The following is a 27,174-nucleotide window of genomic DNA, read 5'->3' as shown; positions in this document are numbered from 1 at the left end:
ACATCTGGATGCTGAATACGTTTGTAAAATTCTTGCAAATCTCTCCCTTCCCCTGAAAATAAAATGAAATCAGACCAGACCCAAACCTTTTATACTGGTTCCAAATACAGAACTAGTCCTAGCCCACATATCTCATGTGGGCAACATCACTTTTTCTAGTCTATTCAACAGCATATATTACAGATCTTTATCACAAATGATCCCACAAAATGTGTTGTTACTGCTGATTTTTTGGGTTTGTCCTTGAATTTTGCCCCCTAGCAACCTGTGACATTCAACCCCATGATTGCTGAGACTGTCTGCTTAGAGTCATTCTCTTCTCCCTTTCCTGAAATCTTTAATTGGAGCTCTATTTGCTGGAATCATTTTCATAGAATCATAGAATACCTTAAACTCTAAGGGACCCAGTCGATCCCAGTGGATCATGGAGTCCAACTCCCTGCATCTCACAAAAAATACCTAACATTAAATCATATGACTAAGAGCATCATCGTGATGCTCCTTGAACTCCTTGAACCCTGACAGGCATGTCAATGGCTTCATGCTTGCGCTCAATTTTCCTGTTAAGGAGTGTTAGCTTTTTTTCAGCTTGTACACTCACTGCTTTCAATTTCAGCATTGTACCTCTTGGAAATTCACGGGAAAGCTGTCAGTAAATTTTCAGAGGTCACACATGTTTCTGCATGTAATAGTTTTTCTTCTTAATATTGCTTTAACATTAGGTAGTTGGCTGGTTTAAAGTACAAATTACATACATCAGTTGGTTCAATTTTCTTCTTTATACACATAAACAAGATAATCAGGTCATGACCCCTATACCAAAGCTTCCTGTTAGCTCTTGATATATACTGATACCCTCTTCATCTCCAAAGGTGCCATTTTCAACTGTGAAAATAGGTCTTTTCAAGCCAGTTTGAAACAAAGGAGGAGGATAAAAGTTTTCTGGATATAAAAAGTTTAAAGGATGAAATACTGCCTTAAGATTTATATGGCATAGTAATCTAAACTATCCTGATTTTTTAAAAAATTAATACAAACTAGTCAATATCATTGAAGCAAACAATTGACTGGATTAAGTGCTAGCTAGCAGACAGAGCTCAGGCTGTACTTATATATGGGAAATAATTCTCAGAGGTGGCGATATGTGGCAGTACCAGACACTACTACTGACATGGAAGTTATGCAGCGTTTCTATTGGTGAAATATTTGGAATTAAAATTAAAATTTATTCTGTTGAAATTTTGTGAAAGGTAGAAAAAATGGCAAGCCTGTAGAAAGGAAAAAGGAGGAGATGCTCTGAGAAACACAGGAGCAAGAGCCACAGACCTTATTTGCAGAGTAGGTGAACCTATTCAGAAATACAGCAGTGATTTCTTGGTGGTGGTGGTGGCCAAGGAGTTCAGGATAAGATTAATCAGGTACTGTATCTTAAAGGACTAGAGATTAAAGGTAGGAAACTTAAGCTGTTAGAGGATACAACTTTTAAATAGTGAAGGTGATGAACCACCAGAATATATTTCAGAAAGAGAAAGAAACTGTGTTCCTCCACCTCCAGGTGCCATTCTGTTAACCATGAGTTAGTTAATCAAAAGTTATTTAATTCAAGAGGTAGATAATTGTATATAGCTGAGGAGATTTGTTTTGTTACAGCAAGGTCAGACAAGGCAGTATCTTGACCCCTTCTCCCATGCAATACAGTAAATCTACACATGCAGCTTTCTTCCTCAACTCTATCCCCAGCTACTTGTTCTGGGACAATAGCCAGGGCCGCTGCATCTTTGGACTTCATACTGTATAAGCACTACCAAACAGAAAATCCTTCTAACAAATCTTGCTGTGGTGATCAATAATAACAGCTCCAAACACTTAATTGTATTAGAAAAGTGGAATATGTTTTTTGGGGGGGGGGGACAGCTATAAAGCAGAATCTAAACAAAAAGACTGCAGCTTTGATTTCCTATCTCTCTCCAAAACCAACAGCACTTTAAATAAGAATAAGTCAAACATTAGACATTTCCAAGTCATATGTATTAAATTCACTTAAGATATTGTTACCCTTGTTTAGATTTGAACATATGGGGGAATCTTTTTGTCTTGCAACTATTCCTAGAAGACTTTAAATGGCTGGATTGCCTTTTCTGACAAAAAATCTTTGTATGAATTATTTACATGACGGCTCCAATCAACGTTATACCTGTCAGCCTCCCCAGCCAAAATGAAAGTTCACTATGTAAAGGTGCCAAGGGAGAATGGCAGCCTCCCACTGCGAGTTTATAGACAGAACTAAGTCAGCACGCATTATGTGTCAGAGCCGACATCAGACAGAATCAGATCCTTTGATCTCAGACCTCCACAGGAAGCTTAGATCTCAGACAAATTAGATAAAAAATGAATTTATAGCAGATATGTATCCTAAGGCACACAGCTGAACGACGTGTTTTGGAGAAGTACAGCAAATATCAAAACACATAAACTGCAGAATTTCCTCTCTCATTCTCCCTCTCCCTCTGCTTTTGTGATAGATGTTAATTAAAAGGAGGTAAAAACTCCAGCTTGCCTCTTCCTGCCTCTTATGTAATCCACAGGTTTCAAGAAGGAGGAGGGAAAAGAAATTCCCAAAACATAGTAAATGGGTGATTCAGTGGGGTTATTCGAATGCCTTTAGAACTGTGCTGCTGGCAGGTGAGACAAAAAACCCCAAGAACTACTATAAGAACATTTCACACTTACAGAAAGGGAAGCCAGTGCTTTCTGCTGCCAGTCACAGAGCCCCGAGGCTATCTGCTTTTCCTTGACCTCAGAAGAAGTCATGTTTGATCAGCACATGATGAAAAGACAAGTCTCGAGGAGCTGTGTGGAAGAGGGGAGTTTCTGGCAGGACCCTGGGGATTATAGGGTGACAGGGAGCAAGGTGGGTGGGAATGGAGTTGCTTTGGGATGTTGGCATGGACTCACTGCTTGGAAAGCATGACATGACAGTCCAGTGGTGGTAACAGATATAGCACAAATGAGCTCTGAGTGCTTTTTTTCTACTTCCATCACAGTCCTGCTGAAGTTCTCCACAGCCTGCAAACTTGTGCAGAGTTTTTTGAGCACTGCACAGGTATTGCTGCAGCACTAGGAGAGGAGCAGAGAGGAGCACTGTTACTCCAGGTATCTGGGGACACTGAACATTGGTCCCTGCCCTGCTGCAATGCCACTAGGTGAAATCACTGACTTCTTGAAACTAAGGGGGATTGTGCAACTGCCTTCAATGAAGCTAGAATTTCACACAATATATATAGAAAAGAGGTAAAATGGCAAATAGAAAAATACCAGAGAGGAGAAGAAAGCAATAAAATTACAGACTTTCTGAAAACTGTGCCATTGGTCCTGTACAAACTTACAGTTTGTTAAGAGACCTAAACCAGCTCTTTTTAAACTCAACTGTTCATGAATTTGAATTACAGTCAAACTGCAGTCTCACCTGCTGCTACAGGCACACCATTTTTATTTTCTCCTTGATTGCAGCAGGTCTGGATGTGAGCTGCATGAGTCTGTGCCTGTTTATGTGGTCCCTTGGTACTGGCCCATTCAATCCTCGTTTCTGCAATGAAACATACAGTCACATGACTCTCAATCCATCCTCTGCTTAGCAGCAATTATAAATTCAAGCAACAATATACTGCTAGTGAATTAATAGATAATCTAGAAGTGTTCTTTCTACCAAAAGAAGTGGAGAGCACTGTTCTATGTTCATCTTCTGTTTTGCCATCAAGGTTTCCACCTCTTCTCTTCAGTAAAACCCTTACTTATGTTGTCACCATGTTCAGTAATGCTGAAAATTCAGACCTTGTTTTAGCTAGTGCTTATGGTGCAGTTTAGGAGAAAGACCCTTCATCCTGGATTTGCAAAATTACTTAAAAGCAAAAGTTTGGAGAAACTAATGAGATCTTGAAAGAAGTGGGAGATAACTTATTAACCAGGATGCACATTTACTCCTCCACTGCAGGTTACCTGTACATTTGGCTAGGTCCCGACTTCAGATACGGTATCTGAAAGGCAAACCTATTGGTAACTTTCAACATATCTAGCAGTTTCAGGGGGCTGTTTGTCAGTCAAGCCACCAACACTTATGTTCACATCCTTTTGTCTTCAGTCGTTCTCTTACACAAATAGCTTTTTTCCTTCTGTAGTGGGAAAGCCTTCTTGAGGTAGCTTTGTTTGGTTTAAGAATCAACCTTAAGGTAAATTAGTAGCACTGTGAATTTGTTGGGGTGAGAACTCCAGAGAAGCAGCAGCCCTCCGATTACCATTTTGAGGTCCTTTCCAACCCTAACTATTCTATGATTCTATGCTTGATAGTCTCATGTGAACATTGCTGTGCTGCAGTGTCTGTGGCATTCTCACTGCATCTGTGCCTGGACCTTGGTCAGCACCAAGGCTGCATAACCTCACCACGGTTATATTTTGCTATATCATCCTTCATCAGGAAAATGCAGTGGTTGAATGACCATTGAAATCATAGCACTATGCACTTGTCTGCACTATGGAAAGCAGATTTTCATCAGGTTTCACATACCACTAAAGCTTTTTTCCAGCCAGGACTCAGGCATCTGTTGTAGGCACAAAACTGTATAGCCGTGAACTACGAACTATTCTGCTAATTACTGTACTTCTCAGAGCTTTCTCTGAGTGCCATTACCTGAATCCTGTTGTGGATTTAAAAAATAAAATAGGAGTCTGCTAGTATAAATTTTAGCAGGTATTTCCAACTTACTGTTGCTTTTGCTCTTCTTGAACCAGCAGAATGCAATAGTGAGGGTGAATGCAGATGCTGCTGAACTCAGTATGACAACAAGGATCATGCTGGCCTTCACTCCCATGGGGACTGGGAAGATGGTAAATGGCTGAGACAGCACTGTAAACTTAGCCCCTGAGAATTTAAAGCAGTCAGGTTATTGAGTTTGTTACAAAGGTAAGAACACTGGTTTAATGGCTAACACACCAGGTACAGGCTTTCAACAGTGATGCTCCAGTTTAAAAGTTCATGCAGGAGCAACCCATAAGCCCATCTATCTCCAACATTAGCTAACATTTATGTAGGACTGAGCACCAGGACAAATCAAATATGTAACAATACTTCTCCAATGAAACTTTCAAGCTTTCAGTGCTTCCTGAAACAGGGGCAGCCTCTTTGTATTTAACGATCCTTAATATTTCTTTCATGAATTTGTATAGCTGACTACAAAACCTAGAAAATACATTCACAAAACATTTATTTCTGAGGCCAAATAGATCACGCCCAGAAAGAAAACATGCACATTCTGCATAGCAAGACAGAAAAATTGTTTGTGCCAAGAAATGTGGTAAGTCATACAGTTTTTACAGGATGTACCCAATTCTTATCAATGTCAGTTATGGGAGACCTAGAAACATTCATTAGCATTAACCTTAAGTCCATCATGCAGAAAACTCCCAGTGGCATTACTAATATTTTCCACCATGTCAATAATGAGCATTATAAATAAAAGATGTCAGTGTCCTTGCTGTTAGCATGGCAAATATTTAGCCTCTTGATGCACACAAACTTGCTCTTCACCCCGAGATTCTAAAGTTTTCTGTAAATAAAGTCAGAATTAAGCCAGCCACCCCTCACAGTTTTTGTTGCCGAGTTCATTTGGTCTCAGCATCTGAGCATCAAGGACTGGAAGACACCTAATACTGCCCTTTTTTAAATCAGAAACATGGAGATATTTTTTCCTTAAATCTCTTTCAAAACACATTTTGAATGGAGATGTGCCTGGGAAGGACAGGAGTTTAACAAAACTGGCCCTGGCACTCTCTGTACACCAGTTTGAAGAATGTGGATTAGCACAACAGCTCATTACTTGTCTTAAAATCTGACTCATTACACGTCCTAACCATACAATTCTAATAATTTTGTTGGATGGCTATTTCTTTTACTTGTTTCAGTTCCACTTTTAATAAAAATCTAAAAGCCTTTCTTTTTTTCCATCAATTTATTAAAATAAACAGAAACATGGTTAGATGGAGGCTTGGTGACTAGGGTAAGTAGCTATAAGTACTTTTATCTGAAACGAACTAGATTTGTGTCAATGTTGTCCACTTGAACAAAGCAGGGTTTCATCAGAACAATGTGAGAAGCATGTTCCAATTGGGAAAGATTTGCCTGCAGGTACAAACACATTCGAACTTCAGTTGAGAGTAGTCTCATAGATATAAAAGATTCTACACAGACAGGTGCTTAAAAGTGCTTTGCACTACTCTAACATTTTGTGAGTAAACTGCTGTTGGTTTAAATGGAAAGTGGATGTATCGAGCCCATTGGGATCCATACCAGTTGTGTGAATATTACTGTAACAAGATGCAATACTATGCAGTGGTGCTATGAATAGTTTAATCTCCCTACTAACTACCAGTAAAACATGGGATTATTGCTTTCAATGTCAACTGCATCTTATGAGCTGCCTTCAAATAGCAAACTATGCCAGGGTACACAAGGAAACCTGGTAATGAAAACATATCCCAAACATTTATTCTCTGTTTACTTAATTATTGTTTATCTCAAAAAATAAGAAAGTATCTTTGGTAAGAGTCTGGCAGTATAAAATCTTTTATACTGTCTCCAGCTTGGTTCCAATTACAGACAAGCAAAGGGTGTACTTTTGTAGTGCGTATCAAAAATGTACGATACTTTTTTACACAGGTGATACCTGCACAGATGCATCAGCCATCCACATTGCTAGGTGTAAACATCTCTTTCCAATACTCTGATTAAATGTTTCAGAAAAGGGACCTCCATTTGACTTTTGTTCAGAGAAAATTTTTGTGACTTCCCTAAAATAGCTTTCAAAACATGTTTCATTATGCTGTACTTCTCATTAGAGTCAGATCTCATGAGGCGCTTACTTTCCATCACTCTCACTGAAGTGGAGACAATGAGAGCTGCAGGTGTTTGTCAGCACACACCCTAAAAGTAGACATATGTGCCCCTTTAAAGGCCTACTTCAAGTACTCCCTGCACCCTCATTCTCTCTTTGAAAAGCCATTGGCAGCACCTCATGTTGATTAGCCACTTGTGATTAGGAGGAGCAAAAGTTTCTCATAAAAAATTCCCTGGATCTTCATTTAATTCTATGATAGGAAGGGATTTCTTGTGTTATAAATCCTACCCCATGCTATTATGTGTACCATGTCGTACAATATCCATACATTCATAAATTTGGATCTCCATCCAAAACCAGTTTTAGCTGTTCTCAGTATTTCCTATTATTAAGATAGGTTGTTCAGAAAAATAGTCTAAAAGTTAGTAACCTTCTAAATTTTTTGCTTAGATTTTTTCATTAGCTGTTTCAGTTTGCCCACTTCATCAGTCGGATATATTTGTCCTCTGTTTCTTTCCTGGCTGAAAGAAGCCATGCTACCTAGGAGTTTTCATATTAAAAATGGTCAGGCTATACCTACTCCATTTTGATATCATCTCTGAAAACACATAAACAAAACTACATTCAGTGCTGCGAAGGGGTACTTGTCAGGGCTTTATGTGGTGGCACACACACTGCCTTACCTCTGTTGGAAATATTTGTATTTGTCCTTCCTAAGTTTCTTTCCACCTGGTGGGTCTCATATATATACAGAGACCATCTCTATCTATATCTATATCAATATATCTATCTGTATATCTGTATCTATCTATATATCTATTTATACCTATGTCTACATCTATGTGTATACCTATACATACCATCTATATCCATGCATATATCCATATATGTATGTATGTGTGCAATACCAGAATAGTGACTTTAAACATCATTTAACAATAGCTATATCTTAATTTGGCATTGGACTACGTGCCAGACAGCATATTCCTGTTTCTCCTTTGGCTTGCCTTAGTAGTCATTCTGAAAGAAGAAAACAGTACTTGGACACCTATATGGCTTCAGAGACAGATTTGTAGATAAGTGCAGGCCCCCAAACAGTTGGACAGATGCTTCCCTTGTGCAGATACCCTGAGGCTTTTGCAAGCCAGACTTCACATGGTGCCGTATCCCCAAGGTGTTGATGTCCTCCCTCAGCTAGTATTTCTAAGAGGTTACAAGCACACCTGCCTCTTCACCATAATTGGGGTTGCTCACAGACCTAATGTAAACTGCACAATCCTGGAGGTTCCAATGTCATCTCTGTAAACTGAAAAGATATACCTGTAGCAGAGCCCAGTCATGAAGGCATGCTCTGAATGTATGTAATCCGTTGCACCCATAAAGATGACCAGGTGCAGAAAAACAGTTGGTGAAAGGAGCTATGAAAATAATCAGAGCACAGATGGAGACTTTCTGAATACAAACAGGAAAAAAAGGACTCGATAGGAAAAAGTTTGCTCTGGCAGCTTGGCTGACCTTAAGTACCTGATTCCTACATAGGATACATAATTAAGTAATCCAGGGAGAAAGAAGCACCTTTCTTTAACAATACTCTCTACTAACTCATCTTGATTTTAGGAATCTTGCATGAATAGCTCAGGAGCTACTCAGCTCTCTTGCTGCCTGGGTAACACCAATTTGGTCATGTCAGTGAAGTCAGGGTGTTTAGAGGTTTGGCAGCGTGCCACTCATTCAAACATAGCCTAACTCCCCTTTTATACATGCAGATGACCTGTAAGGTTTTGAGTTTAGTTACCAAATCAAAAAACATGCAGAAAATAGAGCTTACCTGGGGGTGATGTGACAGTGAACACCAGTTTCCAGTTTGTTCCTGAGCTGGAGACAGCCAGACTGGAAAAGCTTGCACATCCATCTATGACCTCCACTTCGGTGAGTCCTGGAGAGTAAGAAAAATTTTATATCCAGATAAGTACCACCTGAGCCCATCTGAGAATCCCTGTGACTTTAAGGGGACTTTGGAAAACCTAAATATAGTGTCTTTCTTAATTGTAAATATTTGTCTAACCCCAGAAATTTTACATAGGGTCAGGTCTTCACAGATGCTTGGACATCAAATCCGTGATGAGCTGGAGAAGTTTAGCTTCTGAACCTTTCTGAATCTTCATGCTCGTTGTGAAATGGTATTTACTGTAAAATGAATATGGATGTTAAAGGGATCAAACATAGGTAAAAGGAGCTACACAGATGAACTAGGAAGTTCCAGATGCTCATAATTTTGATTTAACTCCTGTCTTGTGTGACTATGTTGCCAAGGTTAGGAGAGTATTAGTGAGAGACTGAGTATTTTCTGTCCTAAAGGGATAGACTCAAGGAGCCAGACACTGCAGCAAAGGGAAAAGAACTGACTGGTTTAACTATTTTATGATTTGCAGGTGTTTCATTTCATCATTTGGGCATATTCCTTCCTGACCTACTGTTAAATCATTTTGAACTTTTCCACAACTCTGTCAGATGCCTTGAAAGGGAAAAAAGTCTGGTGAATACCCTGTGATTGTACAGGCGACACTTTCAGATAGAAACCTGGCAGGGGAAACAGCTTCATGAGGAGGATTAAAATGAAACTTGGGAGAGCTAGTTTCGCTATCACTTTACCTCCTGTTCTAAGATATCAGGCAAAGCATTCTGACCCAGTATTTACACCTGTTATAGTTGCTATCCTTTTAGTGTTTGTTTGGGTTTTTTTTTTTTAAATTTACGATTTTCTTTGCAATTGGATCTCCATTTTATTGCGTGTATCTTTGAGAACCAGCCATATCCTGGCCTTGGCACAATGCTGGTCAGGTCTGGGCTTCATTCAGGCTCTTGGGGTGAGAGAGGTAAAATCCTGAAGACTGACAAATTTCAAAATGTTGGTTCAGGTGGGGGTGAGAAGTCAAAACTTCCTTAGGATGCTGGACTTGGTCCAGTGATCACAAGCACAGACTTTCGCCTGCTTAAACACAAGTAATAACTATATACTTACGAAGCAGGTGGGTTTACACTTTGTTGCAGTTAAGCAGCACAGGTGAAGATACATAATATCTGAATGTGAGGAGGACATTCTTACTCTGCTATTCCTGTGTCCAGGATACTGAGCAAAGTGGTGTAGTAGCAAACATCTTTGTAAGACATTTTGTAATCACAGATGCATAGGAGTGCTCAGTAAGTGGGGACGAGGATTTTGATGATAGGCATACGGCAGGACAATTTTTCTCTGCTTGTATCCCATTTTTCCTACCAAAACCCATATGATACATACTAAACAGTGCCAGGGTCAGTTCTTTGGCACTGAAGAACTGTGTGCCCTGGCCAAACCTCTTAAACTCTTACAGACTCCAAACAGAGATGCTGCAATGCAAACTGCCTACTGAGATTACTTCCTTGTTGGGCTGGTTTTTGAACTATGGCCAGAGACAAGGTCCTGAGCAAAAAAGCTTGTCACATTTTAAAGATTTAGCAACAGAAATCATAAAGCTTCCCAACTCCATGTTTGGATACAATTTAGTTTACTAATATCTCAGTTAGTTTTGACTACATATATATTTTTGTACAGCTTCTAGCACACAAAATCCCCAACATCACAGTGAGTCTCCAGGACCAGCTGTGATGTGTAAGCAAGCTGTAATTTATCCTGTGAATAGACTTGGTGGAGATGTGGGAATCTAGATTTCTATAATTGCTCTAGTCTGATCCTGGCTCATCTACTTATCTACTATTTTTATAATCCTCCTTATGAGACAGTCTGACCAGACTACCAAGACTTTTCCTGGCTCTGATTTCTCACTGTAACACTGCTTTCACAGAGGGTCTTGTGAGCTGTGTTTGAATACTTTATAATTGCCATTTCCACTCTATGATGAAGCCTGGAGTACTGTACTGTACTTCTCAACAGTCTATCTCAGCTTTCAGGCACATATGCTTCAAAGCTCAGAATATTATAGATATATATGGGAGTCTTCACAAAGATCTCTCAGGCAAGCTGGTATTTAACGTAGAAGCAAGCTAATTTGGAGCTAAACTACTTTCCATGAGGCAGTTTGGCTGCTGTCAGATGAAGCAGCCGTAGTGTGCTAGACGGGACACATTTCGATTAAATGCTGCTTTCATGTGCTTCAAAAGACGAGTGCAATAAGGACGTTTGTCAAAGGAAAAACTGCAAGAAACTATTACATAGAGAACATCTGTAGTACATAGTTCTTTCTTGCTGGAGTTTATTGACTATTAATTTGATGTATGTGTCTTTTAAAGAATGTGAAGTGCATTTCTCTTCTGTGACTTTTCTTTCTCACCCCCTCCCTTTTTGTCCTCTTCTTTTTCTTTCCTTCTTTCTTTCTTTCTTTCTCTCTTTCTTTCTTTCTTTTTCTTTCTTTCTTTTTCTTTTTCTTTCTTTCTTTTTCTTTCTTTCTTTTTCTTTCTTTCTTTCTTTTTCTTTCTTTTTCTTTCTTTCTTTCTTTTTCTTTCTTTTTCTTTCTTTCTTTTTCTTTCTTTCTTTTTCTTTCTTTCTTTCTTTCTTTTTCTTTCTTTCTTTCTTTTTCTTTCTTTCTTTCTTTTTCTTTCTTTCTTTTTCTTTCTTTCTTTCTTTCTTTCTTTTTCTTTCTTTATTTCTTTCTTTCTCTTTCTTTCTTTTTTCTTTCTTTCTTTCTTTCTTTCTTTCTTTCTTTCTTTCTTTCTTTCTTTCTTTCTTTCTTTCTTTCTTTCTTTCTTTCTTTCTTTCTTTCTTTCTTTCTTTCTCTTTCTTTCTCTCTTTCTCTCTCTTTCCTTTTCTCTCTTTTTCTCTCTTTCTCTCTCTTTCCTTCCTTCTTTCCTTCCTTCCTTCCTCCCTTCCCTCCCTCCCTCTCTGCCTCTCTCCCTCCTTCCCTCCCTTCCTCCCTCCTTCTCTCCCTCCTTCCTTTCTTCCTTCATCCTTCCCTCCTTCCTTCTCCTTCCTTCCTTCCTTCCTTCCTACCTTCCTTCCTTTTAGCAATGAATATTAAGATTACATAATTGATATAATTTCCATTTTCTAGTTTACAAGCTTATGATCATCCACAGATTTTTAGTTCAGCACTGAACTTAAACAAGGCTCTGTATCTAAGCGTGTTCATAGCCTCAGTAACCTCAAGGGAAATACTCACATGCTTAGAGTTAGTTATGAGTTCAGGTCTTTTGATAAATGAGGAGCAGAATGGAAATATTTAGATCCCTGGTGAAAAACATTTCCATGTTAAAGTATGCTAATTACAAACAATAGGCAGTTGTTTCTGTCTGTACTTGGCCAGAACCTTTGCTGGCACAAAGAGGTTGTCATTGACTCTAAGGAAATTGCCCCAGTTAACATTAGCTGAAAATCAAGTATTAGGTTTTCTAATTCTTCATTCTTTTCTTTTCTTTTTTTTTTTTTTTTTTTTTGATCTGAGATATATATTTTCAAGATAAACTACTGGATATACTCCCTTTAAGCTGCCAGAGCATGAAAATACTTTGCATACGCTTCTCTCTCTCTAACATATGACTGGGCAGTTTACCAAACTCCTATTGTAACCTTCTTTTTTCAGCTTGAAGACTAGTTTTCAAACCCAATATTTCCCAGGGAGAACTCTTAAATATATCACCACCATTCGGCATATCTGCTTTGCCATAAACCCTTCTATAAGAAAACACATCCAAACCTCTTAGCACAGCTTTGGAGGAGCCCTTGAGATGAGCTGATACAACCCAGGGTTCTGAGGGAGGCCCAAGTTTGTCAACTTTTATACCCTGGAAGGACAAACAGAAGAATTAAGGTCTAGTAGAAAACATGAGACATGTCTGAGGAAGCGTATGAAAGTCAAAAGAAGATTCAATTGCCTAAACGTAAGTTTTGTGTGACATCCAGCAGAGTTGGCTTGTGGAAAGCTCTTATCTTTCTACGGAAGCTGGATGCCAACTAAAGTATTCCTCACCCTACAACATGATGCCTGTGTGTAGGGAACTGAAGTGAAATAGAAAGAAGCTGAATGACTTGTGCCTCACTGTTGTAAAATCAGTCTCATGACTAATGGATATACAGAGCTGTTTTTATTGTAAAGCAACATTGCACCCAGAAATATCATGCATGAAGCTGTCAAAGCTTGGATTTGACACCAGACTTCTGGGTCACAACTGGAAAAATATTGTACCTGGGTCTAGTTATTCTGTGACTATGCCTTTGCCAGTCCAGCAAAATGGGAATGATTCCATTATGGAAAATAGTTGGAAAACAGGAAAGAGGACATGAAAATATAAAGAAGATAGAACCATAGCATGAAGACATGCTACGTAGATTTCACCTTGCATTTGGTGTCTAAATCTAGTCCAACAACCCATCAATATCTAAGGACTCACTGGACCTAGTCTGCTGTTTCCAGGACTCATGCTAGTGCCTCTAGCAGTTCTGAATCACATCATATTGAAGCCTGAGCTTGTTTTAAACATGGTGATCTCTACACAGCACTGCTCTACATGGTGTGTGCTTATCAGGGCAGATCAGGATACCCCATTATATCATTGACAGTCTTTATGATTGTGTTGCTGTTCCCATATTCCTCAATTATATCCTCTAAGCTTTAGGAACAGAAACCAAAAAACTGCGCATAATTGCTTCTACAACACAGATCCAACATTCACAGATAAAAGCTGAAAAATGCAGTGTCCGTCCTGGAAGATGCTAATAGCTAATTATTTGTAAAACTATCTTCCACCATATTTAGGTCCATCTCATAACTTTGGGATTGCTTAGAAATGGCAAAATCATACAAAATTAAGAGATGCATCCTTTCACAGAGGGGCAAATCCCACCTTACTGTCCAGGAAAATGATTTTTGGCTGTACAGGAAGTCGCTTCTCTATTTCTCCATCTGAGGGCTGCACCTGAACAGAGATGTTGTAAGGTCTCACGTACAAGCATGTTTCCAGATGCTCTCTGCTTCCATTTCTTTTACATGCAAAGGAATGTGGAAAAAAAAAATCAGAAAATTAATGCTATGAAAACACCTAATGCTAGTCCCGGAGGCAATTCATATCTTACCTAGGAACAACATACTACTTTCTGTTCACAGGTTTTTCTACCTTAGCAATGCAACTTGCAGTACTTAGTGTTTGTTATGAATAGGAAGGAGCACTATACTGAAGGACTGATGATTTACCTTATAACAGCATTTTGATTCCTTGGGTGAGCACAGTATGCACAGAATTATGAAACAAGAATCACTTCCAAGAAGAGACCAGCACCAAAGTAATAAAAATCCTTTTGTTTTAATCCACAATTTACAAATAGAAAAGTGAGAAATTAACATGATGAATTATGTCCCTGGTGTAACATTGAGTATGTATGTGGCAGAGAAAGGGATTTAATGGATACATAAACCCAATGCTATAGCCCCAAAGTCTTCATTACAGTGAACTAATAACAGTGGAAGCTACAAATGCTTCCTTTTCAGCAGAAAGATTTCCAATGAACACCTTTAATGTCTTTTAAGAAAAAAGAATTCAGTTCCTCTACATGACCACAGACCTTACAGGGCTTTATTGCATTTCCTTATCCTGCATATCTGGGTTCTTACTATTAATTATATGCAAAGTCTGCATACTGAAATATCGAAATGCATAGATGCTCCATTTAAAGACATCAGGTTTTCCAAGACTGAAATTTAAATTAGAACGTCCCAGGAGAGGGGTTTGCATTTGAATCAAGAACCAACACATTATTCAGAGCCACTGTAATTTCATTCCCTCTCACAGTGCTTTGTGTCATTTAGTATCTCATATATATATATATAATTTATATATATATAAAAGCCTCTAATCTTCAATTGTGGTGAAGCGGCTGGGGGTTTGACATTGTCTTGAAATTAAAATAGAAAAGCTATTAATTCGTCTCTAGTCTTAGCTTAAAGGTGTTTACAAACAACATATGTGGAGCATAAGTTTCCCTTGGTCTATCTCAGTTTTTTGGTTTAAGTTTTGGATTTGTTGACATTTTTTTATAGATGCTACTATGCATGACAAACCTGAAACTGTTTATACTGCAGCTGCAGGGAAATACTGGTCCACAGACACTGGGAAGGCCAGCTAAGGTTTTAAGGATACCTACAGTCTCAAGAACTAGCTCAAAGATTTAAAAGTTTCAGTTCTTATCTTGGTTCTTTTTCTGAGTGGGAGTGTGATGATTATGAAAGGGTGATCAGGGGCTAGAGCACCTCCCGTATGAAGACAGACTGAGAAAGTTGGGGCTGTTCAGCCTGGAGAAGGCTGCGTGGAGACCTCATAGCAGCCTTCCGGTATCTAAAGGGGGCCTACAGAGCATCCCTGCCCATGCAGGAGGGTTGGAACTAAAAGATATCAAGGTCCTTTCCAATCCTGACCATTCTCTGATTCCATGAAAAGGCAGTGTTATGTTTAAAGTTCATGTCAAAGGCATCAATTCATTCATCAGTTCTCTTATCTACCTCCTTCCACAGATGTGCATTCAGCATTGTGATTGAAACTCACTGCAGGAACAATATACCACGTCACTCATGTTTTCATGACAGATATCTGCACTTCATGCAAGCTCCACACTCCAGCTGAGTCCAGGCAAGTTTGGTGATTCTTGTCATGGCTTCTGAAAACCCAACATATTTTTTCTTCTATTCCAGCTTATTTAAAACTGACAATGAACAGGAAACATGTTGACACTGAAATGCCCTAACTCCACACCCCAAACCTTCATGGTAAAACCATGCTCATCTTATACATAAAGGAAGGGCAAAATGTGGTCATAGCAAAACTTAGTTCCCACTCCCTAGAATGAGTAATAGCAAAGAAAACAAAGCAAAAATACACATGAATGCTTAAAAATTAATGTCTGTTTGCAGGTAATTTGTATCCAGATAACACAGCACAAGACATGGTGTTTCCCTGCCCATGGCAGGGTGGGTGGAACTAAATGATCTTTAGGTCCTTTCCAACCCTAAGCATTTCTATAAGTCTGTATCCCACATGGTCCAACCTGACTCTTGCTGTAAAGGGGTCCCTGCCTTAGGGTAAAACCTTGCACACAGTGAGTTATGTTCCTGTGAGTGAGTGTCAGTGTAGAGGAGGAGGAGAGAGGAGCAGCCTGCTGCTCCCCCGATGATTTGTGCTGAAAGGGAAATAAGCTTTCCTGGCATAGTTTTGCTGCTGGGAGGTGGGGACACGGCCATGCCTTTAGCCTAGCAAGGACAGGAGCAGAGAGCTGCCTTGTTCTTGGTGGCCATGAAGGGCATGCTGTTTTGTCACTATCCTGAAGTCTCATGCTGAGAAGGAGCAGGCTGGTTTGCAATTCCCTGCTGACAGTGCTCAATGGGGAACAGCTCTGTTGCTCAGTGCCTTGCAGCTCTTCTAAATGTGGGCACAGCAGGATGCTTGTGATACCTTAGTCAACAGGGACAATAGGGATCCCAGATCCTTTCACCATCAGTGCCAACAGATGTCTGTTGAACATGCTGAGGCTCTGCAGGAGAGCAAGTGTCTGCTCTTTAGTAGCAAGGAAATCCGTGGTGGTAGAAAGTAAAGGTTTATGGCATGTATTAAGGTGTGATTGAGAAACCAGGTGGAAAGATTTGGGAAGGAAGAAAGTTTCCCTGAAATCAACAAAAGCTTGTCATTTTAACTATAATTACAATAGCATCTATAATAATGACAATAAGAAAAACAAAACTACCACCACCAATAATAATAATAATAGCAATTATTATGATTTCACTTCGAGTGAAAAGACATCAGACTGAGAGCTTGGGTCAAAGGTCCATTAAAGCTGATGGATATGTCTGTACTAGAAAACTAAATACTGCCAAAGAACAAGGCTTGGCTCTGATACTTGATCACCACTACTTGTTAAGCTGTCAGCCCATCACAAGCTGTGGTCCAGGACCAGCAGCAAAGTACAGGACATCTCCCAAATGGTCTGGTAACTAATAAGTCAGAGAATATTCTCACTTGGCAGTTTCAATGAGGCAAGCCTGAAATGGTGGATGAGATAATTGAATTTGGACACAGGCTGATTTGTATCAGCTGGTCTTGGTGCCAGAGAACAGTTCTAATTTATTTAATTTCCCAATAAACATAGACAATGAAACTAATTGCACAGGTGTCTGGGTATGTCTGCAATGCTAGTTTTGTAGCATGAGTATATCCTTGGAATGGGAAGGAGACTTGGAAAAATTTGGGGAACAAATAATATGTCAAAAAGCATCCTGGTTAAGCCTAGAAGATTTTTTGTTAATTCTTGAAAAGGTGGTGATTGCTGGTGAAGAGAAGACAAGCTACAAGAAAGAAGATGCTCTAGTGAAGACAGGGGATGGGTATCGTGAGGACTTGTGTAAGGCAAAGTAGGTACAGATCTACTGAAAGGCTGTGAGGAATTTAACATTTTTCATATGAAATGCATTCTCATGTCATATGGTGATGAAGTTAGCCAGACACCAGGTACCTGCACCCTCTCAGCTGTGCTGTTAGAGCTTTGTCTCCCTCTGCAGATCTTATTTTTAAAGTAATAAAGACAGGGATAGAGAGACATGAGCACTGAGAAGATGGTGAGGAGTTTGAAGTAATTCCTACTTTAACCAAAAAAGCTATGTGAAGGCTGACTTCCATTGCCCATGTTTTCCCATATTATAGGAAGAAATCAAAACTAGAGGAAACAAACTTCTGTGGAAAAGTAGACTGCACCTTTCCTTGATAATAGACACTCAATAAATATGTAATACTGATCATATCTCCTTATGAGGACTAAACCAATGGACTCAACAGGACCCATAGTGTTATTATTGGTGTCTCCCTTCTTTCATATAAAATCATAGAATCATAGAATAGTTAGCAGGGACACCTCACACTAAACCATATCACCCAAGGCTTCATCCAACCTGGTCTTGAACACTGCCACAGATGGAGCATTCACAACTTCCCAGGGCAACCTATTCCAGTACCTCACCACCCAACAGTAAAGAATTTCTTCCTTATATCCAGTCTAAACCTCTGCTGTTTAAGTTTCAACCCGTTACCCCTTGTCCTATCACTACAGTCCCTAATGAATAGTCCCTCACCGGCATCCCTGTAGGCCCCCTTCAGATACTGGAAGGCTGCTATGAGGTCTCCACGCAGCCTTCTCTTCTCCAGGCTGAACAGCACCATCTTTCTCAGCCTGTCATATAGGTTGAGTTAATAAGACCAAAATTCAGAAATCTAGGAACCTAAACAAAAATCCTAGCTAGCATCAGCAGAGAACTTTGAACAAAGCCATGTGTTCACTGCCCTGAAGGTAAGGTGCTATGATGGCAGAAAGCTAAGAAGAGAAGATCAGGAAGTGTGGAGAAGCAGCATGGGGGGCCTAGGTTGACTGTGAAATGAGATAAGAAACAAATAACTAAATTGCCTCTGTGGGCAAGGCTGGACAAGAAGAGTATGCTTCTTTATCTAATCACTCTGAGGGTTTCTTTTCATAAAGCAAAGATGCTTTAGTTAGAAGCTGGATATTCAGTGCTTATTCAAAGCATTATGTGAGTTGGTTAGACTTGAAAAGCTCTGAAAAAGGTCCAATTCATACTGTCTTGGAAAATATATTAGCTAAAATAACCAGTCTTTTTGACCATCATCTTCTGACATTAGCTTTTGGGGATGCTACCACCATCAGATCTCCATTTTTCCGTCTGCTAGAGTCTGTCCAAACTCCAAATGGCTCTCAATCTCGCTTTCCCTATTTCTCCATCATTTTGCAAATCAGTAAATATAGCCACAGAGCAGGAACACGGGAGTCCAGGAACACACAGAAGTGTCTTCTGCATAAGAGCAGTATTCTCCTCCTGCTTAGACAACCTTCCCTTTCAGTCCAAATGGCAGCAAAACCTGAAAGCAAGCAGCTGCCCAGTGGGTGCAGCTGGTGGAGTTCAGATTACTGCAGTGTGGACTGCTAAAACACCTTGAGAAAGGAGAAACAGGAGACTGGAGGGACTTAATGGATCCACTGAAGGGTGAGGTGGGATCACCAGGAACCTTTAGGACAGGGACAGAGTAGATGCATCAGATAGGAGAGAAACATCCTCTGAATTCATTAGTGACTTCTATTAATTGCTGTACATGAATGGAAATGCCCCTACTTACAGAGCTGCCTGCTAGTGGCAAGGAGCTAAGCCAGGCCTCCTCCATAACACACTTCTAAAGTTTACTGTCAGAGAAACGCCTTTTATTAAATGTAAACAGCATCCCGCCGGAGGCCAGAGCTTTGCCGCTGCTGCGTATCCCAAGGTAATACCACTTTAAGCTCCACATAAACTCTTAAACAGTTTCTATCCTAAAACCAGACCGTAGGTGGTACAGTTTTTTACGATATGTTATAATAGTGCAATAAATCTGTTAGCTTAAAATCGAATCTCCGTGGCCTTTTAGAGAAATCATCATTAAATGCAAGGCCCTGTTAATGATGCCATCCCAGTGAAATTGTTTAATCTGCTAGGGGGGTGGAAGGTCACCAAATGAATTTTTTATAATACATCAACTTGACACGCAATAGGGAAAACTGTAATAGATAAAAGCAAAGGAAAAGGGCACTGTCTTCTTCTGATAGGTCAATAGCAGCCAAGAGAGTCACTCATCCACTTTTCCTTCACTACCGTGCTCCTTTTCCATTTAATATGGACACCCAATTAATACCTCAGCACCATAGACAACCTCATTTTAGGTGAATTATAGCAATTTCTTCCCCCTGCTCCGAAATGAAAGTGATCACAATACATCATAGCATTGTGCGAATTAACGTTAATTGATTCGAGTTACCAAGCATTGATGGGCCACTTCTATAATCTGGTCCTTATTGGGAGCTGGAAGGGATGGAGGGAAGATTAGATTGCATCCTCCGTTGCTTTGACGACGGCGGTCACCTGATGGCTTGTTAGACAGTTGTACGCTTCTATTGCCAGCCCCAGTGGGGTCGTCAGTAAACTGGAGTGATGTCCAAACATCATTACACGCTGCTCCGATATTAAAGCAAAGGGATTAGCACCTTATTGCAAGCAACCTGGATTTGTCATTGTGCTGTCGTTATCCAATTTCCAGATGATAATGTGACTGTGGCCTGCGGGCACGAGGTCCTACAGCCAAACCAAGGTGTGTGTATATATATATATGTGTACACACACATGTATACATATATATACGTGCACACATCCCCACAAAGACCCAGCACTCCAAGCCTTTTAACCCTTTGCTCACCAAATTCCTGCTAACAACACATGTGGAAGAATTTTTCACCTTTTCCCATCCAACACACAACATAGCGTGATGCGACAGCAAAGTGGGCTGACTTGGGAGCTGACATGGCCGTCACTCACTCGAATGTCACACCTGACAAGCAGTGCTGATAGAGGTGACACAACTCACATGTTAAATAAGTCAGAGTGAGGAAAGGATCAGTCCCTTGGTGATGTGGCTGTGTCAGCTCCTCTCTGCTGTGTGCACTTATCATGTAAATTACTATTTTCACTGCAAGACCCATTAATTGTTGAGGGGGAAAAAGGATCCATATGTGACATGAGCAAGGCAGGTTTTATTTGACAGCACTGGGGTATCAGTGCTCGAACCAGATCTCTTTCCAGTGCCTGAGAAATATGATGGGAACACTCTTGGATTTCTTGCATGTGTTTAAACAGCCATAATTTCTCAGGGAATAACAGAGAATTAGGAAAAGCTCCTCTTAGGCTTATCTCTTTTCATTTTAAACTGAGATTTAATAGCACAAGCCCTTCAATTTGTAAAACTCACACTAGAGCTGGGAATATACGGCAACATATTCCTCCTTACTCCCATAGAGACCTGCAAAGTCCCACACACCTTTTCCTGAGTCTCTCCTACCCTCTCCATCTTCCTCTTCCTCTGTTCTTTCTTGCTATCCTTTCAACTTTGCTACCTCCTGCTCCCTTCCCAGAGAGGAAGCAGTTGTTTTTTTCTGGAAGCTGTAGTTTCTACCATAGTTACAGTGTGAGTAGGACTTCTAGTTGCCTAAATCTTGTAGTTCATGGTGTCACCTTTAAGGGGGGTTGGCAAATTTTTTAGATAGGTTTACTATGTCCAGTAGATACTAACAGAAATTTAGTTCAAATCTAAGGTTCAAAGGGGAAATGTAGCTTGGGGGATTGCTGGCTGGTGATAGACTCTTTCACAGAATCACAGAATCCCGAGGGTTGGAAGGGACCTCAAGAGATCATTTAGTCCAACCCCCCTGCAAGAGCAGGGTAACCTAGAGTACATCACACAGGAACTTGTCCAGGCGGACCTTGAATATCTCCAACGTAGGAGACTCCACAACCTCCCTGGGCAACCTGTTCCAGTCTTTAACCTCTAAACTGCCAGAAGGATTGCAATCCAGGACATCCATAGTGAAAAAATATCATTATCTGATTTGCAGTGGCAATGTGAAGCTCCACCACCATTGTCTAGAAGGGTATTTTGGAGATTTGTTTGAGAACTTTCAAGGGTAATGCTGTTTTCACGCAAGGATCGTATACAAAGCAACACACTACTTTTTTTGTTAGCTCTGGAGTTTCACCTTTTCCACACGTTCATTTCAGGGTTGTGTGGCAGACAAAACACTCATAGAGCCACAAGCGCTGCAACAACTGCAACACTGAGTTCAGGATTCTAGGATCCTGCCTTTATATACTAATTGGAGAAAAAGTTTGATCCCTACACAGGAAGAAAGCTATCAGCTCCCTTTTTAAAAACCCTGTGTAATTTCACAGAGCAGCCTGTTTGAAATCTGCAAGGTTACAAACCCAAGCACTTTGGGGTTAGGATATGTTGTTCTTTCACTTTTATATTTATATTGATATTAGGCAAATTTTTCAAACAAGGTATTTTTATCTGTAAATACATTTCAGTATATATTAATACACAGACATTCACAGGAAGATAAAACTATGTCATAGTTATCTCTCTGATTCTCTAGCTGTGCAAGGCTATAGCAGTCATAGCAATCACCTCTGTCTTTCCTTGACAAAACAATGAGCCATGCTTGAAGTGACGCTAACAAAGGAGTTAAATTAAAATAATGTAAAAAAGTGTTTCACATTATAAGCCACAAGTAATTTCTTTAAAGGTTTGTCAAAGTGATATACAGACTTAATGCCTAGTTACCCAACCACAGGAAGGATTGCAAGGCTCCATTCAGCTCCACTGTCCCAGGCTGCAAAGTTGAACACCCAGTCTCTACTGATCTAAGATTTTTCAGTTGTCTTGATGCAAGTGGAGCCATTAGTCTGAAACCACGGGGAGACTGGCCTGGCAGAAGTGCAGGTTCTGTGTATATCTGACAGCATGATTGAATTTTGCATGACTCTGGGGTGAAAATATTTCTCTCTCCCTTCCACAGAAAAATACACTGGGATACTTAGCCTGACTTGTAATCCCAGCCCCATTATCCTTGCCTGTGCTAGCATGTACTGCCTAAAGAGAGACAGATAGATAGTGGGGATACTACATGTCCCAACAGGAAAACCCTGATTTCATTTTACAAGTTATCTGTGGCCTTATTGCATCAGAAATGTCAGCCGTGAGTAATTCCAGAAAAGCTATGACTGATGGGGAGCAATAAATATCAGTGCACAGGAGCCCAAGCAGCCAAGGGTGGATGAGCTCTGAGCTGGTCCTATGATCTGGTGATGTTACTATTCTTTCCAATATACATCCCAGGTCTTTCCTACTGAGAAAGTGAATCTATGGCTTTAAGCTAGCACTGCTCTTTCCCTATAATAAAGCAACCTCCTTCCTAGAAACCTCTCCTGATCCCTGCTGCTCTGTTTTCACAAAGTATGCTCAGATGGGAAGACAAACCACAGCTGGGAGAGCAGTCTTCAGTGTGGAGATGTTATTTGTGCCTGAAAATGAGACAATCACAAAGTTCCTCCCCTGGCATGCAGAAAAAGGTGGTCCTCTCCTTTAAGTGATCTCTGCTTTTCCCCTTCTGTGATGTAAAACTAATGCATTCAGGAATCTATAGGTATTTAGTAGGGTTCTGGTGAACTTACTCTAAAAAATCTATACCTTCTTCCATTCCTGCAGTGTAGCCATTGTTGCTCTGCTTGTTCAGCTCATCAGTAATGGATGCACTGAATGAAGGGTTTCGTACCTGTCACACTCTGTGGGCTACAGCATGTCTTGGGATGGCATACAGACAGGATAGCATTTCCTATTACAGGGTGTATCACTTAACACAATATTTTTTTGCTGTCAATTTTTGTAGTGTCCTACATTGTAACACAAACACCCCCAGCTGGCAATAGCAATGTTAATTGTGCTGGTAAAAAATATTGTATATCTATCTTCAGAGTTTGGATCTTGAAATAACTTCCCACTGCACTTAATATAACACTACTTAAAAAAAACCCCAAACCCAAAAACCAACGCCAACAAACCAAAACCAAACAGCAAAACAAATATTCCTATGATCACAGACCAGTGTCCTTTTGTGGCTGCTTTACTACCATAAACCACATAGTGCTTAATAAAAAAGTTAGGCACATGAGTAGTAGTTTGCATAGCTAGCGGCCAACAGACATCAGGATGGTACAGGGGTCAGTGCTAAATGGTAGAGGATATGGTATTAATAAAAGAAAGTAAGTAAGTCTTAGACAAATCCAATTTATTTCTTGTATAGATGGAATATGCTTATACTTGTGTAATGCTCAGTAGTGCACATCAAAAAATAACATTATGTAATATCAAGAGACTACACAATAAGGTTGCCAAACATCAGATCCCTTGTGCCTTATTAAAAACAGATGGGACATTACCTTTTTCATAATTCCCATATGTTTTTAATACAGATTCGGGATCTGAGGCTGAAAGACACTGCTGTCTGTTCCTTCCCAGCCTGGTTCTCACAGCCTTCTCTGCAGATAAGGGCTGTTGTCTGGGCCTTTGCAAAGAGTGGCTGCAAGAGGCTGAAAGGAGCAAGATGGAAACAGAGGAAGAAGGATCAGAAAGGGTTGTTGGTTGATGTGGAGCAGAGGAAAAAAATTACCCCTAAAAAATCAGTCTGGTACGGAATATCAATTTAAAAATAGTATGAACAAAAACTGACCAAGAAGTAGGTAACTAGCAGAGCTCAAAAAAGCTTCCATTGGGAAATTACTATTAAATAAAGGAGTGTCCTGTGTTGTTTTGTCAACAAATATAAAGACACTGCTGATAAAATGCATGGATGGTGGGCTGATAAATTATGAAAAGACAGATTGTTATGAGTGTAGGATCTGGGAAAAAAACCTGTCGATTTGGTCCTAGATTCCTAGAACTGGAAAGGAACTAGGGAATACAGTGAATAAACAGACAACCATGAGATCTATTTCTGTGGAAAAATGGGCTTATGTAATCATTGAATTCTGCTAGTAGAAAAAGGGGATTTAATAATACTTTTGCATATGACACTGATATAATCATAGCATACCTTGTTGGAAGGAACCTCAAGGATCATCTGGTCCAATCTTTCTTGGCAAAAGCATGGTCTAGACAAGATAACCCAACACCCAGTCCAGCTGAATCTTAAGTCTCCAGTGTTGAGGAATCAACCATGGAGGAAAACTGTGGGCTTTTCAGACATGCTTAATTCTAAAAGGATTCCAAAAACAGAGACAGAGGAGGAAAGAAACATTCACCAGAAGTCAAATCTTTCAATTTATTAAAAAGCAGACAGCTGTGTTTTGATTACTCTGGAGGAGGAGGAAGAGTCAATGCCCAGAAACTTGCTGATGTAACAGTGAAAGAAAGAGGAAGAAACTCTCAGGGGAATCTAGAGACAGGGTGACAAGAGAAAGCAGGCAAGTACTTGGGACAGCAAAACCAGGGATAGCACCCAAAATCTAGATACACATTCAGGTAGCATCAGATGTGTCGAGATCTCATGTAGAATCATAGAATAGTTAGGGTTGGAAAGGACCTTAAGGTCATTAAGTTCCAACTCCCTGCCATGGGCAGGGACACCTCACACTAAATCGTGTTGCCCATGGTTCTGTTCAACCTGGCCTTGAACACTGCCAGGGATGGAGCATTCACAACTTCCCTGGGCAACCCCAAGGTCTTCAAAACCAGATGACTGTCTAGAATTTTAGTCCAAAAGAAAGGTCAATGATCAGGTATCAAAGAGAACAGCAGTGACCATTATCATGTAAAAGATTGAGGTATAAATTAAACAGTCTATTCTGGCTTTACATTTTAACATAATATAAATCAAGGTTAGGTCTACAAGTTAGTGAAGGCAGCAACCCCTCTTTAATAATGCATCTCTAGTGCTACATCAATTTATAAGCATTGATAGATTTGTTTTAAATCTAAAAGATGTTATAATCTGAACTTCTCTAGAAATTTTGACTTTACCTAATACTTTATACTTTCAAGATAGACTTCTAGGAGCTCTGTTCCTCATTTAAAGAATCTTGGACATCTCTGCAGTACACAGACTTATTAGCACCAATAGAATAACAGGGTAATTCACAATCGGGAGTCCAGCTTGGGCATAGCTCTGTCATGGAAACTTTATTAAGTGTTTCAGCATGTTTAGTCATATTTCAATCAATGGAGAACTTACTTCCCATCTTAATAAGCATATCAAGTGGTTATATTGATTCACAGCACTTAAATCTTTATCTTCTGATGCTGCATCTGATACTTACCTATCCATAGGTTCTGCTGGAAACAGTAAGGCAGGCTGAGTCACCATTAAGGTGTCAATTGGTAAGTCAAGGCCTCTCTGAAGGTCTCCAGTCTGATGAGTGTTGATAATTGTTCTGGCCAAACTCTTTAAGCTGTCACTGGTCAACTCATTTCTTGGATGGGCTGGTGGGTCACCAAGTTCAATGATCAGCACTCTTGATGGACCAGCTGCATCAGATGACTGAAGAGTTTGGGTGCTCATTGGTCCTCTTCCCACTTTCTGTGAGCCATACCTACCATGAAGGGCTGTGCAAAATGCCATGTTAGGGCAGTGATATTTCTTTTTGTTAACATTGGCCGAGATTACCTTCAACATGCTTTCACCTCCCAGGAAATAGTGGACTACTCTGACTTGGTAGTGATCAACCTTTAAGAAATCAGCTAATTGATGTATTATACTTGCCTCACCCTCTTCCCCAGCAGCCTCGGTTATGGTGAAAGCCAAAAGAAGAGAAAGGCCAGCAACTATTTCTACAGGTTCCTTCTCATGGAGGAGAACATAAAGAAGATTGTCCTCAAAGCTAAAGTAATTGGCTCCAGCTCCTTCTTTCAGTGAAAAAGAAGATGGGGTTGGAGAAACGTATTTCCCTTGAACAAAAACACGAAGACTGAGTAGTTCATTGTAGAATATAGCTAGGGGTAGTCTGCTTGCATTTTGGCCACTCAGGAGGTAGAGTCTGAAAGTCAGAGGTTCTAGGTTTGGGAAGCAAACTGTAGTGAGTTTGGTAGATGGCAACACAGAAAAAAAAGTAGAATGATGCTCTGTAGGATAACAGAAACTGTATGAAGTCACATCACTGAAGGTATCCATAAAGCTGCCAGTCACTGCTACCACTGGAAACAGTCTCTGGCTGACCATTCTGTGGTCCAGGTTTTCTAGAATGACAAATGCATGATCTGCCTGTTTGCAGAAATAACCTTGTGCTGAGGGCTTGAAGATGCACTTACTGTCATCTCTGTAAATTCCTGGAAGAGAATAGGAGATCATGAAAGAAAAAACAATAATTACATATTTCAGACATCATCTCAGTATTTTGTGTTATGGCTGCTTATTTTCCTATTCAATGCTCAAGTCACTTTTGTTTATGCTAAAATGTATTGATGTAAAAGTAGCCTGGACAATAAGGGGCACTAAATAGGTAGAAAGTTCATTTACCTCGAGTTGTTGTTAAACAGAAAATAGTTAAAGACTGCTAACAAATGACAGAGAAGAATCACATACACTTAACTTGTTCTTTCTAGGTATCAAATTATGGCCTTTGTTGAACGAGCAAGCACACTGGATGGACTTTTGGTCTGACCCAGGACTATCTTCCTAGTATGTCCTTGTGTCTTCTATATTTTCCTTGTTCTAAACTTATAGCAGGATAATAAATCAAGGCATGACTGTTATTCCTCAGAAAAGTAATGTAACTCTACATTAAACTGTCTCATCCCACTCACAGTGATTATATCTCTAACAAAAAAACTAGACAGGACCATAACACCATTAATCTATTGCAGCAGTGAACCACCTCACAGAGTTTTAAAGCTAGAA

At 39.9% G+C, this 27,174-nt stretch overlaps 1 protein-coding gene across 1 annotated transcript in view; it reads right to left on the bottom strand.

Moving 5' to 3' along the window:
• PKHD1 (PKHD1 ciliary IPT domain containing fibrocystin/polyductin) overlaps positions 1-27,174 on the bottom strand; it is a 243,492-nt gene that overhangs the window by 1,033 nt on the left and 215,285 nt on the right. The window contains exons 59-64 of the mRNA XM_031046619.2: positions 25,598-26,603; positions 13,722-13,848; positions 12,575-12,662; positions 8,716-8,823; positions 4,760-4,915; positions 3,467-3,586 (exon numbers count right to left, since the gene is read on the bottom strand). Coding sequence (XP_030902479.2) covers positions 3,467-3,586; positions 4,760-4,915; positions 8,716-8,823; positions 12,575-12,662; positions 13,722-13,848; positions 25,598-26,603 — 1,605 coding nt within the window. The remainder of the gene's footprint in view (positions 1-3,466; positions 3,587-4,759; positions 4,916-8,715; positions 8,824-12,574; positions 12,663-13,721; positions 13,849-25,597; positions 26,604-27,174) is intronic.

The sequence above is a fragment of the Melopsittacus undulatus genome, chromosome 3 (assembly GCF_012275295.1).
Source record: "Melopsittacus undulatus isolate bMelUnd1 chromosome 3, bMelUnd1.mat.Z, whole genome shotgun sequence".
In the NCBI taxonomy this organism is placed as follows: Eukaryota; Metazoa; Chordata; class Aves; order Psittaciformes; family Psittaculidae; genus Melopsittacus; species Melopsittacus undulatus.
Note: the sequence above shows the minus strand (reverse complement) of the source record. Positions and strands in the feature narration are given on the sequence as shown.